This window comes from Chelonoidis abingdonii, chromosome 3 (assembly GCF_003597395.2).
Source record: "Chelonoidis abingdonii isolate Lonesome George chromosome 3, CheloAbing_2.0, whole genome shotgun sequence".
Lineage (NCBI taxonomy): Eukaryota > Metazoa > Chordata > Testudines > Testudinidae > Chelonoidis > Chelonoidis abingdonii.
This window is the reverse complement of record NC_133771.1, coordinates 12,478,220-12,497,274: the sequence shown is the minus strand read 5'-3', so window position 1 is coordinate 12,497,274 and position 19,055 is coordinate 12,478,220. Positions and strand designations below refer to the sequence as shown.

The 19,055-nt window shown below is 41.4% G+C and overlaps 1 protein-coding gene across 1 annotated transcript in view; it reads right to left on the bottom strand.

Moving 5' to 3' along the window:
- Positions 1-19,055, bottom strand: part of PKHD1 (PKHD1 ciliary IPT domain containing fibrocystin/polyductin) — a 394,719-nt gene that overhangs the window by 110,131 nt on the left and 265,533 nt on the right. The window contains exons 53-58 of the mRNA XM_032796706.2: positions 14,150-14,263; positions 11,917-12,004; positions 9,616-9,770; positions 6,071-6,223; positions 4,866-5,744; positions 1,554-1,722 (exon numbers count right to left, since the gene is read on the bottom strand). Coding sequence (XP_032652597.2) covers positions 1,554-1,722; positions 4,866-5,744; positions 6,071-6,223; positions 9,616-9,770; positions 11,917-12,004; positions 14,150-14,263 — 1,558 coding nt within the window. The remainder of the gene's footprint in view (positions 1-1,553; positions 1,723-4,865; positions 5,745-6,070; positions 6,224-9,615; positions 9,771-11,916; positions 12,005-14,149; positions 14,264-19,055) is intronic.

Here is a 19,055-nt window from a genome sequence, read left to right as displayed (position 1 = left end):
CCCCGGGGCTGGTTCAGTCCTGGCATATCTTAGCACAGACATCATTCCAGCTTGTTACTGCCACCAGTAGGCGTTTATTCTGGCTGATGATCACCAGAGTGTGACGTGCTCTTGCCATGTCCAGTCCTGCCTCCTACTCAAGGGTAGCTTTATGGCTCTTTTGCAAGGCAGAAGCAGCACAATGAGGCCATAGAATGGGCCACAAATTGACCCACAGCTTTTAAAAGCTTGGGTTTAATAAATGTCTGCAGAGGATCCAGAAGCAACAATAAAAGTCTGAACCTTACCCACAGGTTTAGCAGGATGCTCAGAAATCACTTTGTATTCTATATGTCCATCGACCATGTTTGATAATGATCAGCTTTTGCAATGCATTGTGTGTGCAGCCAGTCACAAATAGCGTAATACTGTGGACTGGATTCAATAGTTACATATAATGGGAACTGACGAGCTGGACAGTTCACAGAAATCCACACACAAACTAATGCCCAGAGCAGAAAAAAAAAAAAAAAAAAAGCACGGGCAGCCTGCTTGAGGGGCTCTGGATTGGAGCAGCATGGAACACCTCTGATTGGTTTTGACTGGCAACTGGGGTTCACGTTGGGCTTCAGTGCTGCAGTAAAGCTTTCATGACAATGCCTGTGTACTTCGGTAGCCAGCTGTACAAATAAATAAACCTGCCCATGTTTCCCATGGACTCTGCACATTTGAACTGCTGAAACCTAAGGTAACAGAGAAGTGCTCTTTCTTCCTGATCCCTGTGCTACTATGCTCAGCAGATATGCTTTCTGGGCATGAGTTAGACTGGCACACATCTGACATCTCACAGACTGCCTGGTTCCACTCAGCGCTGCTGATGTGATCTCACAGGCAAAAATCAAACTCATTTTCCCATATAAAAAGGACACTTTAGCCACTTCATGGCTTTTTGCTGGAGCTCCTGACATGTCCTGAGGCCTGGGGTCGAGGAATCAGCTATGTGGACAGAAAATAAAGACAGTGACTACCTGAAGCTATTTTTGCTACACAGATGCTAGCAAAAGGAGAACTCCAGGAGGCTTCATTTGGAGAAACATCTAATGAACTATCCAAACTCTACATCTTCAAATTTCAATAAACAACCATATGAAAGATCCAGGCTCTTCCATGTCTAGTCTCAGACAGAAACAGTATAAAGAACAGAGGGACAGATAGACCACCCCAAAAAAAATAGTTGTATCCAAAATTTTGATTTCAACCCACTGTAGAAATTAGGTTATTTTACAACGCTCAGGTCTGCACCTGAGTTCAGATTTTGAAAACCCTACATCCCCGAAGTCCGGAGGTATTGAATCTAGGTTTTGAGTTAGGCCCATTTTTAGCTTAAATTCTCATCCCATCACTCCTAATGAAAGAATGAATCTCTTTGAAGATGGATGTAACCAGTAATAGAAAGTGTAGATTTTGTAGTGTGGTATAGATAGATAAAGATATGACTAGTCATGTAATTAGTAGTGCATATTCACTATAAACCTGGGGGGATGGGACTACTTATTAAGAACAAAGCACACTACCTTGTTTCCAATGTATGAAAGTAGAATTTATTCTGCTCATGGACATGTGTCATCTTTGTCATCTCTGCTGTGATTGGGTACATGATGCCCATGCTGTCAGGATTTGACATAATGCAGACATCTCTGTCATCACTGTAGCAACTCTTCATAAAACCAGTAAAGGTGACTTCTGACAAAGGTAAAAACACATCTCATTGGGAGGGGCAGGATGAATTTTCTTCAGGGATGGGGATCTGAGCCATGCATTCTAAGGCCTTGTCTAAATTAGAAAGGCTGCTTTGGCACAGTGGCTTGTTGGTCTAGGAGTATGATTCTTGCTTAGGATGCAAGAGATCCCAGATTCAAATCCTGGACAAGCCCTTTCTGAGGGAGTGTTTCCTGCCCTATCTTCACAGTTTATGAGGAGAGATTAAAGAGGCTAAGACTTTTCAGCTTGGAAAAGAGGAGACTAAGGGGGGATATGATAGAGGTCTATAAAATCATGAATGATGTAGAGAAAGTAAATAAGGAAAAGTGATTTACTTGTTCCCATAACACAAGAACTAGGGGCCACCAAATGAAATTAATGGGCAGCAGGTTTAAAACAAACAAAAGGAAGTTCTTCACACAGCGCACAGTCAACTTGTGGAACTCCTTGCCTGAGGAGGTTGTGAAGGCTAGGACTATAACAGGGTTTAAAAGAGAACTGGATAAATTCATGGAGGTTAAGTCCATTAATGGCTATTAGCCAGGATGGGTAAGGAATGGTGTCCCCAGCCTCTGTTTGTCAGAGGGCGGTGATGGACGGCAGGAGAGAGATCACTTGATCATTACCTTTAGGTTCACTCCCTCTGGGACACCTGGTATTGGCCACTGTTAAAAAACAGGATGCTGGGCTGGATGGACTTTGGTCTGACCCAGTACGGCCGTTCTTATGTTCTTATGAGTAAGTAAACCAGTTTAAAGAACAGGAGTACTTGTGGCACTTTAGAGACTAACAAATTTATTTCAGCATAATCGATTATCACTTCAAAAGTTTTTTTTTCTCCTGCTGATGATAGCTCACCTCAATTGATTGGCCTCTTACAGTTGGTATGGCTACTTCCACCTTTTCATGTTCTCTGTATGTATAAATATCATCTTGCTGTATGTTCCAGTCTATGCATCCAATGAAGTGGGCTGTAGCGCACAAAAGCTCATGCTCAAATAAATGTGTTAGCCTCTAAGGTGCCACAAGTGCTCCTGATCTTTTTGCGGATACAGACTAATATGGCTGCTACCCCTAAACCAGTTTAAAATCAGTCTACTTACATCAGTGCAACTCCTAAATATGTAAATAAGTTCAAATCTTGCTTAAATTAAATCAAGAGAACCACAGTTTAACCAAGTTTAAGAGTCTCTAAATGAGAAGTTTGCGCTAGTGTCATTAGACCAACTTTAAATTGATTTAGTTGCACTGGGGCAACTTTTCTAGTATACACACAGCCCGGACATGGCTCTGCCATGGACTGGTTGTGTGAACTGAAACAAGTCACTTCATCTCTCTGTACTCAGTTGGCATCCCCCTCTCTATGGAACTTGCCTACTACATGGAGTGCTCAGGCATATTACTTAACTAATGTCTGTAGAGTATCTTGAATGTGTAAAGGGCTATTTTGCATAAGAACAAGAAGTAAAAATGTATTTAACCCTTTTTTTGTGGCTTCTCTCTTCTTTTTAAGTGAATTTTAATGCCTATGAAAGTGAAAGACTCAATTAGAGCCAGGATTAATGCAGACGGGAAGGTAGTCACCCCTGCCAACTCTGATACAGCATTTCAACCCTGACCTGTAAGAAAGCATGGTCCTGTGGTTAACATGGGGCTGGAAAGATCTATATTCAAGTCCCTCCACTATCACAGACTTTCAGTGTGACCTTGGGCAAGTTAGTTAGTCTCTCTGTGCCTCGTTTCCCATCTCTAAATGAGGATAACAGTTCCTAATAATTCCTCTCTCACGGAGATGTTGGTAGGTTAAAGATTGTAAGGGCTCAAATACTATGATAATGGGGGTGTCACAAGCACCTAAGCTGGACAAATCTGAAACATATCCAGCTGCTATGGTACTGCAAATAATAAAATATCATATGGCATGTCCATTGCATTTAAACCAAGGACACAAGGAAAGAAAGGGTGTAATAGTCTATAACAAGGGTTTTACAGCCTTCCTCTAAATCAGGAATTGACAACGTTTGGCACGCAGCCCATCAGGAAAATACGCTGGAGGGCCGGGTCTGTTTGTTTACCTGCAGTGTCTCCAGGTTTGGCTGATCACAGCTCCCACTGGCCATGGTTCACTTTTCCAGGCCAATGGGGGCTGTGGGAAGCGGCCACCAGCACATGCCTCAGCCCATGCGGCTTCCCACTGTCCCCATTGGCCTGAAACAGCAAACTGCAGCAAGTGGGAGCTGCAATTGGCCGAACCTGAGGATACTGCAGGTAAACAAACCATCCCATCCCACCAGCGGATTTCCCTGATGGGCCGCGTGCCAAAGGTTGCTGATCCCTGCTCTAAAATCATTTGTTATTATTATTATTCATTATAACAACAATGGTCCTACTTTTATTTATCAGCTTTCATTAAAAAGGATCACAAAGCATTGCAAACTTTGTACATAGTAAACTAATTTTGTAAAACCTTTCATTGACTTGGTATCCTGATCTAGACATAGATACCAATATATCAGACAGATGGATCAAATTCAGGAATCATTTCACCCAGCACTGAAATGCAGATGTCTTTGGTGTGGAATGTGGAAGATATTTAATAGCATATGGCAACACTGCACAACAGTTTGACCAGGAATTGCAGAATACCAGGTGATATCCTGGCTGCAGTGAAGTCAATAGGAGTTTTGCTATTGATTTCAATCAGGTCAGGATTTCACCTACTGTAACCATTTCAGATTGTTGGGGACAGGGCCAGCTTTAAGGCGATTCACCTGATTCCCCCAAATCGGACCCCGCAACATCCCTAAGGACCTTTCACCGATGTCCCGCCGAAGGCACAGGCAGCCAATAGAGCTGCCACCAAAGTCCCACACTGTCCTCGGCAGCAGCTCGATTGCTGCCGCAGAAGAAGAACCCTCCGCTGATGTGTCACCAGAAGGCACCAGGAGCCACTTGAGCTGCCGCCTAAGTCCCGCTGCTGTCTTTGGTGGCAGCTCTTTCAAATTGGTCCCTGCTGTGCCTAAAGCCGGCCCTGGCTGGGGAGGGTGGATTTTAAGTAGGCAGAATGTAATTACCTGGGATGAGTTTTCACCAGGACACTGGGGTAATGCAAAAGGAAGACCAACCTTGTAGCTTCATGATTCCTGATACTGCTGCATAATTTCTTATTTTGTGCCATGGATTATCAGGCCACTGGCTTGGTTCAGAGGCAAATGAAGGCCACAGAATGCCAATGCGACCTCTCTGAGGGTAATATGGAGCTCGATCCCTGGAAGTCAAGTTAGCTGAAAGGGGCGTGATCCTGTCTTTAATGCAGTCAAAAGTTGAGCTTGTTGCAATAATGACAGAGTTTCTAAGTTCTATGTATTTTTTCCCCAAACGATGCTGCTTAGCAGATGGGCTGTACACCACTGGCAGAACACCCACAGCATTGTCTACTAGCATCATATTGTCCATCACTACACTGCTTTCAAGCTGAAACATGACACCATAGTCGTAATTCTTGTAGGACAGAAAACCAGTGATTTTGGTGCAGTTTTGAAACCCATCTCCTCTGTATAAATGAACACCATGAAGGCTTGAATGGGCCACATTTTCAGCAAAATACTCTCCAGTTAGGAAGCATTCTTGACCTCTGATGTGGAAGGCTATACGCTCTGAACCTGCCATGACATTGCCAAGCAGGTAAGAGTCATCTATTTTGTTCACTTTGATACCAGCAACCCAGTCTGGTAACCCCTCTGGCTGCTTGCTGAGAATGATAAGGTTCCTGATGAGAGAATGGGTTTGGCCTTCCAAGTCAATGCCAGGGCCAACCGTGTTGAACACCACGTTGTCATGCAATGAGATTCCACTGCTTGCCACTGCTTGAATGCCACCCCCACAGCTATGGTGAACGCTGGAAGATATAATTGAGGATCCCAAAGATATGTTACTGAAGCCAATGGCAGAAAGCTGTGGTGGTCCAAAGTTCAGAATTTCAATGTTTGAGAGCCGAAGGTCACCTATAATGTGATAAATGAAGTGAGATGAAAGGGTGATTACAGGTAGATTGGCTTGTATGTCTGCTTTTGTCAATAAAAACAAATAAAATGCCAAAAACAGGCATTTGTTTGCAAAACAAGAAAAATTGCCATTAAAATCTGAATGTTTTAAAGTTATTTATTACTGTTAATATTTCTTATTTGCTGAGCACTTATTGTGTGCTCTACATTGTACAACCCATAAAAGAAGTTACAACCCCTGCTCCTGAGAGCATCCTGATCTCGACTGGACAGGATATTTGTGATGGACTGATATGGATGGGACTGAGTGGGTGAGTTTCAACTACCTGCAAATTCCGTTCCACTGGTATTTCTGAAGCGTCCCACCAGAAGCCTCCCAGAGCAAGCCATGTCTGACTTAATCTGTATGTTGCGTGTTAGGAGCCCAACCTCAGCGGCCAACGGAACACGTCTGCCATCTTCTATGCTATGGGAACGCCCTGTGGCATTTCAAGGAGAGAAAACAGGATGAATGTCTAGGATGTTTCAGTAACCAACGCTTTGGGTATGTCTCATCTGACAACTGATGTGTGGCTTCCTCTCAGAAGCTGCACTGCCTTTCAGGTTTGATTTTCCTCAGGGGCTCTCTGCAAGCACCAACAAAGAGAAACGGCTCCCTGCTTGCCCCTATTTGGGATGAGAGTGTATTTTACCAACATCCTTTTGTTCCCAGTAAAGGCGAATACTAAACCTGTTTCCTGGGACCACCACATGCCAAACCGACGGGCAGATTCCAACTCTGTTTTCTTGAATTATATCAACAGGAGACATAAAATCTTAGTATGCTGCCCTAAGGAACTGATCTCTTTCCTGGGGTTATGAATTCACATAGTGATCAGCCTGGTGATGATGTTAAAAACCAATTTTCTATAAAAACCTTGTACTAAGATTGCATGCACAATACAACACAGTCTTTCTAAGGAGGAAATTCACACCAGTAGAAAAGGTCCACACAAGGCTCTGACCAATGCTTAATTTTCACTTGAGTCCTTAATACAAGGTTTAAATAGAGTATAGGTCTTTGGTCCTGTTGGGTGATATTCCTCCCAGTGCAGAAGATCTGCTTGATCGTCATACGCAGGCAAACTTCCTTTGACTTATAATTATCAATCTCAGTTATGGTTTCATGGAACTTTAATTGCTTATTGCAGTAAAACGCAAAGGATGAAATCCTGGCCCTACTGGAGTCAGTGACAAAACTCCCACTGACTTCTGTATAGATGGAATTACACCCGAAGTGGCGTCTGTGTCACTTCTCCTGGAGTAAGGATTGCAGCATCAAGCCCACAAGCAGAGATTCACTATAAATGTAATATGCTGCAATGCACTGTAACAATGGGGTCTTTTATTCTATCCAGCCAAAAGTGAAGTTTGGCTCTACATAGATTAACTACAAATGAGTTCCATGGTTCATTGTCCTTTTTCTTCATCCTCTCTTCAATACTCTGTAATTCTAAACCGGTTAAAGATTTTTGTGTAGAGCCAGAGGTACTATCACTGACAACATTTAGTGCAGATTCATGGGAGAGTTTCTCTCAAATTATAGAAGTATAAAAGGTGGAGGAGGCCCCCACTGGCAAAATATTTGTCAGGTGGCAGTTGCTACCAGGGAATGGGCCATTTCCAAGGGATAGCCTGATACTGAAGTAGAAGTATATAAAGATCAATCTTCAGAATTGTGCATGAATTGGCCTCCCTTCAAAATGGATTGACATCCACCAAACACTAGACAGGAAAAAGCTAACTTGATGTCAGAGACTTTTGATCACCTAGGAACGGATGGCAAACTAAAGATGAAAGTCTCTGTATTTATTTATTTGTATTTCTTTTGAAAACAACTATGCCTGAAGAAATCTTAAAATGCCCAAATAATAAGAGCTATAAAAATGATCCAATCACCTCCTAAGATAAACCATAGCTATCTAAACAGCATCCTACCACAAGTATCAGAGCGGTAGCCGTGTTAGTCTGGATCTGTAAAATCAGCAGAGAATCCTGTGGCACCTCTGTTAGTCTATAAGGTGCCACATCCTACCACAGATAACTATCTTCATCCAACCATTCCCTGCTCCTCACACCCATCGCTTCCCGAAAAGTGAGACAAAAGAGATGAGTCTTTAGTTGGGCAAACAGTAAATCTAAGCTCTGCTGAACGAAGGAGGTGAATGGCTCTGAGCCAAGCATAAGTCACTCAGGGCTTCTCTACACTACCTGCTGGATCGGCAGGCAGCGATCAATCCAGCAGGGGTCGATTTATCGCGTCTACTATAGTCGCAATAAATAGACCACTGAGCGCTCTTCCCTCGACTCCAGTACTCCACCAGAATGAGGAGCACCAGCGGAGTCAACAGGAGAGCGCCAGCTATTGACTTAAATCAACCACAGTGAAGACACCGTGGTAAGTAGATCTAAATATGTTGACTTCAGCTAAGCTATTCACGTAGCTGAAGTTGCGTTTCTTAGGCCAGGTCTACACTACACGGTAAAATCGATTTTAGATACGCAATTTCAGCTATGAGAATAGCGTAGCTGAAGTCGAATATCTAAAATCAATTTACTCACCCGTCTTCACCGCGCGGGATCGATGTCTGTGGCTCGCCATGTTGATTCCGGAACTCCGTTGGGTCTAGATCAGACGCGATATATCAATCCCCGAGCAATCGATTTTAACACGCCGATACGGCGCGTAGTCTAGACGTGGCCTTAGATTGATCCTATGCGGTAGCGTAGACAAGCCCTAAGAGTGCCTTCGTATCACATGGAGAAAGAATCTCCTGACAATCTATCTATGCCACTATATTTATTTAGTTATTCATTCTTTCTTACTTCTGACACTAACCCTTTATTGCCAAACAATACTCAGATATTGCTGCAATGCTCAGGATGAAGCTGGATGTAGATATTATGCCACAGGATTCCCTGGAAACATTCACAATAGTTCTGATCCATTTAATTTATTATTGACTTGAATGAAAGTTAGCCTGAGTAAGGACTAAGTAAAAAATGGCCCAGATTTGCAAATACTTATTGTCAGGCATAAAATTTACTACCAGGAGGAGTCCATTGCCTTTATTATCAGTGGGCCAAATCTTGAGATCCTAATGATCTTGATTTTATATAGCATCTTCTATACAAATATACTATAAAATGCTTTACAGAATTAATAATATGACTAGGTTATATGTTATAATAAAATAACATTAAGTAAACTATGAACAATACATTAATGTCTGTAGGTAGATACATATTTCTATACATATTTTAGATCTGTGTATATATATTACATATACATGAATTTTATAGTCATTTTTCAAGGTTTGAAATTCAAATTTCATTTTTTTTTAAATGAAGTTTTTGTGAAATGTTCACCTTGTTTTTCAAATAACTATAGTGGTGATCCGAATTTCCTGTAATTTCAAATAAAAGAAATCAACAGTTTTCCCCTTAAAATCATAGGGCTTTTTTCTTTATTTCAACCATCTCTATTACACATACACACACACACACAAAGAACCTGGGATTTTAAAAAACAGTCAGCATTGGCTTAATTCTGCTCCCACTGAAGTTAACAGTAAAACTCTCCATGCTGAGCAGTTTTGAACTTCCCACCTGCCACATAATGCAAGCATGAAGCAGTATTTAAAGAAAGAAATGAAGATGCATGAAGAAAGGAGTGGGGGTCGGGAATGTAGGTTCACAGGGAGATCTAAAATGGGCAGTTAAGGCAAAGCCAAACGGAAAGTCTGAGCCAGATATTCTCTCACGCCATGAGTAGTAAGAATGTGGAGAAGGATAAAGGGAAGGCAGGTGATATATATTACAGACTTCTTACCAATATGCCTGTGGAGGAGACGTTCCTGGAATCTAATGCTGTGACCATTTATTTCTTTAACTGTGACCACCTCAGCTTGGTGAGCGTCATAGGAGGAGGAACTGATGACAATGTTTCCACCAGGACTCCAATCTACTTCATCCTCAACCCAAATCCTGTAATCCCACAAAAGTTAAGTGATATGCTGTTTAAGCTATGAGAAAGGCTATTTTCGTGGAATTTCTGAAAGAGATCAATAATCTTGCCACGGCAAAACTAGCAAAGAATACCCAATAAGCTACATAAACCCACCTCCTTTAGTACACTTAATATACATTTCTAAGAAGTCTGATAAGAGAAATACAGAAAGTCAGATGAGAAACATGGCCTGCACAAACCATCACCTCAGCCACTAATCTAATGAAATACTGAGCTAGGCTTTCATTTTCTCTCATCTTAACTAATTAAGTAATTCCTCCTTTTAGTTGTCAGCTCTTCTCTGACTCATTGCTGACTCATGGTTGGAAATGGAAATAAAGCCTACAAATACTCAGAAACTTACTGTAACTCAGTTTATTCAATATAAAAACCCTTCCCCTAGCTTAAAGTTTTTCCACTGATTTGCCCATCTCCTGTATCTAATCTTATTTCTTCCTGGCAATCTAGGTTCTTATTAGAACTGCTCAAACATTTTATGTGAAAAGGTTATTTTTGACTGAAAAAGGCTTTTTTGTTGAAATGGGAATGTCTTTTGGGGTTTTATCTACCTCAGGTATTTATAGGGCCCCATCAGCACAGTATCTGAGAGCTTCATAATCTTTACTGTAACAACTCTATGAGGTAGAGAAATGACATTATCTCCATTTAAAAGGCAGGGAACTGAAGCACATAAAGGCTAAGTGACTTGCTCAAGGTCACACAGGCAGTCTGTGGCAGAGCAGGGACTTGAACCCTAAATCCTAGAGCCCTAACCACTGGACCATCCTTCCTCTCATCCTTTTTTTCCATCGAAAAATGACAAAACTGAACATTTTTCTCTGAAAACCAAAACAATGTTAGGTTTTCATTTGAATCTTGACAGAGGAAAAAACAAAACAAACATTTTCTGACCAGCTTTAGTTCTTCTACCATTACCATCACTATGGTACCAGAGGCCTGTTCTCTGGTCCATTCTCTGTGCTCCTAAATAACAAGATTTCCTTCCTCATAGTTTCTTCTCAGTGGGTAATAAATCCTGTACCGTGGCCATCCCTATCAGAACTGTTTCTCTGCATCTGCTATAAGGGATCCCCATCAAATCTTATCTGAAAACCCATGACTTCTCCTTGACCTCAGCATCATCTTTCATAAATGACCCACTTTGATACAGTGCATCAGCCTTTACTAACCTGCTTTACACTAAAGAAAGGCAAATGTAAAAGACAAAGTATGCAAATGTGCAGTTACGACACTGGATTGGGACTTGGTAGATCTGAGTTCAATTTCTTGCTGTGTCACGATTTCCCTGTATGACCATGGACCACTCACTTCGTCTCTTTGTGCCTCTGTTTCTCATCTCTAAAATAGGGATGATAACACTTCTTTCTCCAGCCCATGATCTGTCTTGTGGTCACCTGCTGAGGCTGACCAGAGAGTCACCTGATGGGAGACTGGTAGGTAACACAGGACAGAAGTTGCTCCCTTTATTCTCTCTTTGGCTATTTTCACTAGTTTATGGTGAAGGAAGCTGCTGTAGAAGCCAGATAAGGCTGGACCCTGACTTCCTGAATACAGATGGTCCCCCAAGTACCCCCAAGGGAACGGTGAGCTGCAGTGAGGGGAAATGCAGATAGGGTTTACTATTTTTGTATGGACCTGTGTATTTCTAAGTAAAGAGTGGCAGAGTTGTAGGCCTCTGTGCAAAGCATCTGTGTGCGTGATATGCCACAACTACCATGTGCCTCCTGAGAGTCTGAGAAGGCTTGCGTCTTTGGTGGGATTCTGAGAGAGGGTATGTTTAAGTTACAGAGGGAGTCAGAGGAGCCAGCACTGGTTCCAGAGGCTGGACAGCTGGACTGTCCAGTCACAGCTCTCAGGAAGGAGCATTAGACAGAGATGTCTGCACTACAATTGTGATTAGGGAACCCAAAACTCGGACACTGCGTGGGCTCTGTTTAGAATCTGGAGGCTTAAAACACCCAGGGATCCAGAGGCTAGTGGACATGTGACACTAGCACAATGGGCCCTTATTTCTGTTGGGGCTTCTAGATGTGACCAGAACAGCAGAAGTGCACACAGAAAGCCAAATTCATTACCTGGAGGCACATCTGGGCAAAACCTCACCTTTCATTGCCAGGTGCAATGTCACTTCCAAGATGTGTCCAGGATTTCCTAGGATAAGCACTATGAATCTGCACCTTCCCATAAACCCCTGGAACAGAGATATAAAGCCAAAAGCTAAGGAAAGAGCAGGACTTCTGCTGAACTCAGAGCACTAATGGCTTAATGTAAGGAAAAATTTGTCATATGTGTTCAAAAGCGTTTTGAAAATTTCAATACATTTTGCACCTGGACTAGACTTGAGAGAATCACATAAAGATTCATTTGAATTTCAAAGTGAATACTGCCCATATTTAGGACTAGAAATAAGTAATTAGTAAAATAATAAGGCTGAGGATTACAAAGACAAGTAGACCCTTTAATCACAGAACTCCCATGAAATTGAAGTTGTGTAGCAAAACGCCTAACTGGCTTTCAAAATCTTAACCTAAGTAAATAAGTAAATACTACACTTAAAAAAAAAAATAATAAATAATCGAACTGACTGAATACCAGAATTTCTGTAGTGGGAAATTCTGATATTTCAACATTTGCTTTTTGTTCCAAATCAGGATGAAAAATTGAAATAGTGAAACTTTTCAGATAATGAAGCATTGCAGAATATTTCAATTTGGAAATGGTGAAACAAGTTGTTTCAGCACTTCCTACTAAAAAAAACATTTCAGTGTTCCCAAATGTTGAACTGACCTGAAACATTTAGAGTCAATTCAACCTTACGCTGTATTTCCCTGTGATGACATATTGCCTCATGGGAGTTGCAGTTCGGGTGCCTGCTGCCCCCATTCTCCCCTACGGGCCAAGCTCCTTTGCCAGACTACATTTCCCATGATGCGCCATGTCACTTGGTTAGAGGGAGGCTGAATTGCATCATGGGAAATGTAGTTCAGTCAGGGAACCCATGAGGCAAAGTGCCACCACAAGGAAAAACGCAGTTTAATGTGAACTTACTCAAAATGAAACTCTTTGGACGATTTCAACAAACTGAAATATTTCAGTTCAGGTCAAACCACTGTTTTATTAGATATTCTAATGCTGGGCTCCCTCAGTGCTCCCTGCTGAAGCTTTTCTACTTTGGATAAATATGCAAAGAATCAATGGGCCAGAGAGAGAGAGCATATCACTCTAGAGCCTGATAGAGCACTCAGCCAAGACGTGGGAGAGTCAGGATACATTCTCCTTTCTCCAATGATTCTTTATTTATTAATCCAGAGCACAAAAGCTTCAACAGTAGAGACTGAAGGAGCCTAATACCAGTATGTCCCATAGGCCAGTGGATAGGGGATTCGCCTAAGAGGCTTCAAGTCCCTGTTTAAATCCCTCTCACCCTGACCCAAGGGATCTCACCAGGTGGGTGCCCTAACCACTGGGCCAAAGGAGGTTGCTATCATTGCCTGCAAAACAAACAATAATATGGCACCTAACTCCAAGAGAGGGCTTATGCCTGAGAATCCCAAGAAGAGGGAGGCATCTCCCTTCAGCCTGCATATAGATGCTGAATTCCTTGGGACTGGTGGGGCGACCCCTTTCGTTGGAATACTGAATTGGCTAGGTTAGGTGAGGAGCTGACGAGCATGCTGGCTTTTGTAGAAGTCATTCTTAGGCACCTAGCTCCCTCCATTCATGTGAAGCCTGAGTGTCTAACTCAGGCTTACTGGATCCCAGTGATTTTCTAGGTGCCTAAGTTCCTTTGTGAACATAGCTCATAACCCAGATTTTCTGTTGCCAGTTTTTGTGCTTCAGGGTCATCCATGCTCCTTTCACCATAAGTAGGCACACATCTCTACAGATAACATTAGAAAATGGGGTCTACCACCATCAGAAACATAACAACACTATGAAACCAGAAGATCAGATGAATTTGGATGTCTGAAAACATCTATGTTTGGAAATCTGAAAACAACGTGGCTTTATGAAGAGAGATTAACCCAATGTTAATCTGCGTCCTTTCAGCTTTAGCTTTGGTTTCCCAGATGACACCCAGGCAACTCAGGCAACCTCTCACTGACTTCAGTGGAATTTTGCCTGGAAAAAATTATGGAATTAAGTCTCCAGGATTTGACTTTATAAGGGTAGAATGGGAAATATTCTTGTTATCTTCATCTTAAAAACTGTCTCTCACTGAGGCATTTTTCTGCAAATAGATGGTGGGGCACTACATAGTACCAGGCTCAACAGCAGCAGATTGGTTATACCACAATGTGCTTTTTCCATGAAAAATCAAATGTTTTTTTCATACCAACAGTTCCTGGGTGGACACTGATTCCATCCAAACGATCACAATAAACTCCCTCAGATGCCCGAAGAAGGATCAATAGCTTCATTCCTTTTTCTAGGGGATGTTGAAAAGTACCTGTAATAAATAAAAAGGAGGAGAGAGGAGTTTCAGTGGCCATTGTGATGATGAAAGAAAGAGAAGAGTATATATTAGAAGAAATGAATGGGGTTTTTTTTAGAAGATATGCTCTATTTCAAACAGGAGTTAATTCAAGGAAGTCCTATGGTATGTGTTGTAGAGGATGTCAGACTAGATGATCACAATGGTCCCTTGTGACTTTAGAATCTATGAAGAAGGCTGAGTTTAGTGGCATATGCCTCAATTAAGCAAACTATAGGTATATCCTTCATCGTATGATATCTCACAGATAGAAGGTAATTTTATGGAACTCTGAAATATGCTGAAGAAGAACAATGTCTAAGAGGTCTTCTCAGAGACCCTTCCTGTCCCAAGAGCAAAGGAAGACAGAATGCAGAAGATTCTGGAGGTGAACTGTTAGATAAGTAAGAGATGTAGAGCATAGGGTTTTGGTTTTGTGGAACATTGATCCACCTTCTATAGGGAGAGGGGGTTGAATAGTTTGGAAGGCCTCCACCTCAGTGGGAACAGGCTAGCTAGAGTAGTCAGGAAGCCATTAAACAAACAACAAAAGAGGAGGGCAAAAAAAGGGGAAGATATGAGCACTCAGCACAAAATCGAGATTTTGATCAAATTAATCAAGGAACAAAAGGACATAAAGAGAAGAAATTCTTGAATTGCCTGTACATCAGTGGTAGAAGTCTGGGTAACAAACAAGGGGAAATGGAATTGCTCATTTATGAGCGTAAACTAAATCTAGTTAGTATTATTGAAACCTGGTGGGATGAGTCCCATGATTGAAAGATTAAAATTAATGGTCATACTTATTTAGGAAGGACTGAATGGACAAAAGAGGAGAGGAAGTGGCACTTTATGTCAAAAATGGCATTACCTGTTTCTGACTCACTTATAACTTGGAAGAAAATCAACTTGAATGCTTATGGATCAAAGTCCAAACAGATAAAGCACAAGATGGGATAGTAGTTGGTGTCTGCTGCATACCTCCAAATTACACTAGGTAACCAGTGCCTTACGTATCTATCTATCATGTGTAGGAAAAAGCTATATGATCATGGGGAACTTCAATTTAAGTGACAAAAGCTGGAGTTTTGATGCTGTCGGGATTAAAATATCCTTGAAATTTCTAAATATTATAGATGATAATTCCCTAACTCAAAAAGTGTTGCAGCCAACATGAGGGGATTCTATATTAGGCCTCATCTTGACAGATAAAGAGGAACTGATCACAAAACTAAAAATTAATAGTAACTTTGGTAGACGTGATCATGACTTAACCACATTTATAATGTGCAAACAGAATAAAGTCCAGACCAGTGATATACATGCTTGGTGTTTTAAAAGGGCCAATTTTTGAAGATTAAAACAATTATGAGCCAAAGCAGCTGGGAGGAAGAGCTTAATCAGAAAAATGTGAATTATAATTGGGAATTGTTTAAGAATACTTTACTAGATACACAAAAACCTGTAATCACACAATCAAGGAGGAAGGCTATATTGGTTAAAAATGACCTTGTTTAGAGGGGACATGAGGGCACCTAGAACAATTTAAAATGTCTATCTATCTATCTATCTATCTATCTTGTGGCAAATTGCCGGCACTATTTTGATGGGTCTCATGCTTTCTCTTCTTTGGGGAGGGTTCAGGGCACCATTTCTTGCCCCTGCAGTGGAATGTTAACTGCCCCACTAGTGTCCTAGTCCTGGGCCCACCCTCTACTCCAGGTCCCAGCCCAGGGGCCCTGAGGATAGTGGTAAACCACTTGAACTGACACTTCCTTCCCCTGGGATACTTCCCTCTCCTGCCCTTCAGCTTGTTGGGGGGCTTCCTGCCCTCCCTCTGTACAAGCCAGGTGCCCCTTTACCTAGGGTCTTGGACTTCTTAGCTCACCGCAGCACTTCTTCAAACTGTCCTCTGCTTCCCTTCAAACTGTTTTCTGCTCCAACTCCCACACTGTCTGATTGAAGCAGGGGTTTTTATCATGTGACTGGCTTCAGGTGCTCTAATTGGCTTCAGGTGATCTAATTGGCTTCAGGTGCTCTAATTAATCTATAGCAAACTTTCTTCCCCTTACAGGGAATAAGGCTCCCTTCTAGCCCTCTCCTGCTGCCCTCTGGCCATGCTGTATCACAATATATATTTATATTAAAATGAATGAAAGGAAAAAGTTGAACATAATATAAATTGGATGCTAAAAATTGTAGAAAATGGATAGAGAAAGCAAAGGAGCACAAGGAGAAATCTATGGCTTACAGAGTTAAGGATAATAAGTAGGAATTTTTTAAGCATATTAGGAACAAAATGAATCCTGACATTGGTATTTGTCCATTACAAGATGAACATGGTAGCATTAACAATAATGCAGAAAAGTCAGATGTGTTCAATAAATATGTCTGTTGTTTATCTGGAAAAAAAAAATGGATGATGTAGTCATATCCTATGATAGCCCTCTTTCCATTCCACTGGTATCTTGGGAGGATGTTAGAAGCTACACAAGTTAGATATTTTAAATCAGAAGGTCTGGAGAACTCACCTCCAAGAATTTCAAAGAAGCTTGTTGAGGAGCTCACTGCACCATTTATGTTTTGGGAGAGGGATAGCTCAGTGGTTTGCGCACTGGCCTTCTGCATTGTGAGTTCAATCCTTGAGAGGGCCAGGGTAAAAATCTGTCTGGGGATTGGTCCTACTTTGAGCAGGGGGTTGGATTAGATGACCTCCTGAGGTCCCTTCCAACCCTAATATTCTATGTTGTTTTTCAATAATTCTTGGAACACTGGGGAAGTTCAAGAAGACTGAGAGACAGCTAATTTAAAAAAGGCTAAAAGGGATGACCTAGGTAATTATAGGAGTCAGTCTGACATCAGTCCTATGCAAGATAATGGGGCAGCTGATACAGGATTCAATTAATAAAAAATTAAAGGAAGGTAATAAAATTAATGCCAATCAACATGGATTTATGGAAAATAGATCCTGTCAAATTAACTTATCTTTTTTTTTTTATGAGATCACAAGTTTGGTTGTTAAAGGTAATAAAGTTGATGTAATGGACTTGGTATTGCAAGACATTTTGAGTAAAATACTAGAAAGATATAAAATTAATATGGCACACCTTAAATGGATTAAACACTGGCTAAATGATAGTTCTCAAAATGTAATTTAAACAGGAAACCATCATCAAAGAGGTGTGTTTCTAGTAGGGTCCTGCAGAGACTGGTTCTTGGCCCTATGCTATTCAATATTTTTATTAATGGCCTGGAAAAAAACATAAAATCATCACTGATAAAATTTGCAGATGACACAAAAAATGGGAGAGTGGTAAATAATGAAGAGGATCACTGACAAAGAGCAATCTGGATTGTTTGGTATCCTGAGTGCAAGCAAACAACATGCATTTTAATATGGCTAAATATAAATGTTTACGTCTAGAAACAAATGATGTAGGACATCTTTACAGGATGTGGGACTCTATCCTGGCAAGCAGTGACTCTGAGCAAGATTTGAGGGTAGTGGTGAAGACTTAGGTGAACACGAACGCCCTGTGCAACACAGTGGCCAAAAGGGCTAATGCGATCCTGGGATGCATAACCAGTAAAGAGGTTATTTTCTCTCTGTATTTGGCACTGGTGCAACTGCTGCTGGAATACTGTCTCCTGTTTTGGTGTCCATAATCCAAGAAGGATGCTGATAAATTGGAAAGGGTACGGGGAAAAGCCACAAGAATGATTAAAAGATTAGAAAATATGCCTTATAGTGATTGATCTCCTTGAGTGTATCTATTTAGCTTAACAAAGAGAAGGTCACGGGGTGACTTGATTACAGTCTGTAAGTACCTACAATGGGAACAAATATTTAATAATGGACTCTTCAATCTAGCAAAAAAAGATATAAGATGCTCCAATGGCTGAAGCTGAAGCTAGACAAATTGAGACTAGAAATAAGGTGGACGTTTTTAACACTTTACCAAGGGTTGTGGTGATTCTCCATCACTGGCAATTTTAAAATCAAGATTGGACTTTTAAAAAAAAATCTCTAAAAATTATTTTGGGGAAGATCTATGGCTTTTGTTCTACAGGAGGTCAGACTAGATAATGACAGTGGCCCCTTCTGGCCTTGGGAGACAGGCCAGTCCCCACCTACAGACAGCCCCCCCAACCTGAAGCAAATACTCACCAGCAACTACACACCACACAACAAAAACACCAACCCAGGAACCAAACCCTGCTACAAACCCCAGTGCCAACCCTGTCCACATATCTATTCAAGGGACACCATCATAGGACCTAACCATATCAGCCACACCATCCGGGGCTCGTTCACCTGCACGTCTACCAGTGTGATATATACCATCACGTGCCATGAATGTCCCTCTGCCGTGTACATTGGCCAGACTGAACAGTCCCTACTCAAAAGAATAAATGGACACAAATCTGACATCAGGAATCATAACATTCAAAAACCAGTAGTAGAACACTTCAATCTCTCTGGTCACTCAATAACAGACCTAAAAGTGGCAATTCTTCAACAAAAAAACTTCAAAAACAGACTCCAATGTGAAGCTGCAGAAATGGAATGAATCTGCAAACTGGATACCATCAGATTAGGCCTGAATAAAGACTGGGAGTGGTTGAGTCATTACAAAACCTAAACTTAATTTCCCCAATACTAATTTGTTCCCACTGTTACTCACACCTTCTTGTCATCTGTCTGTAATGGGCCACTCTCTTATCACTTCAAAAGTTATTTTTCCTCCCTTGGTATCCTGCTGTTAAT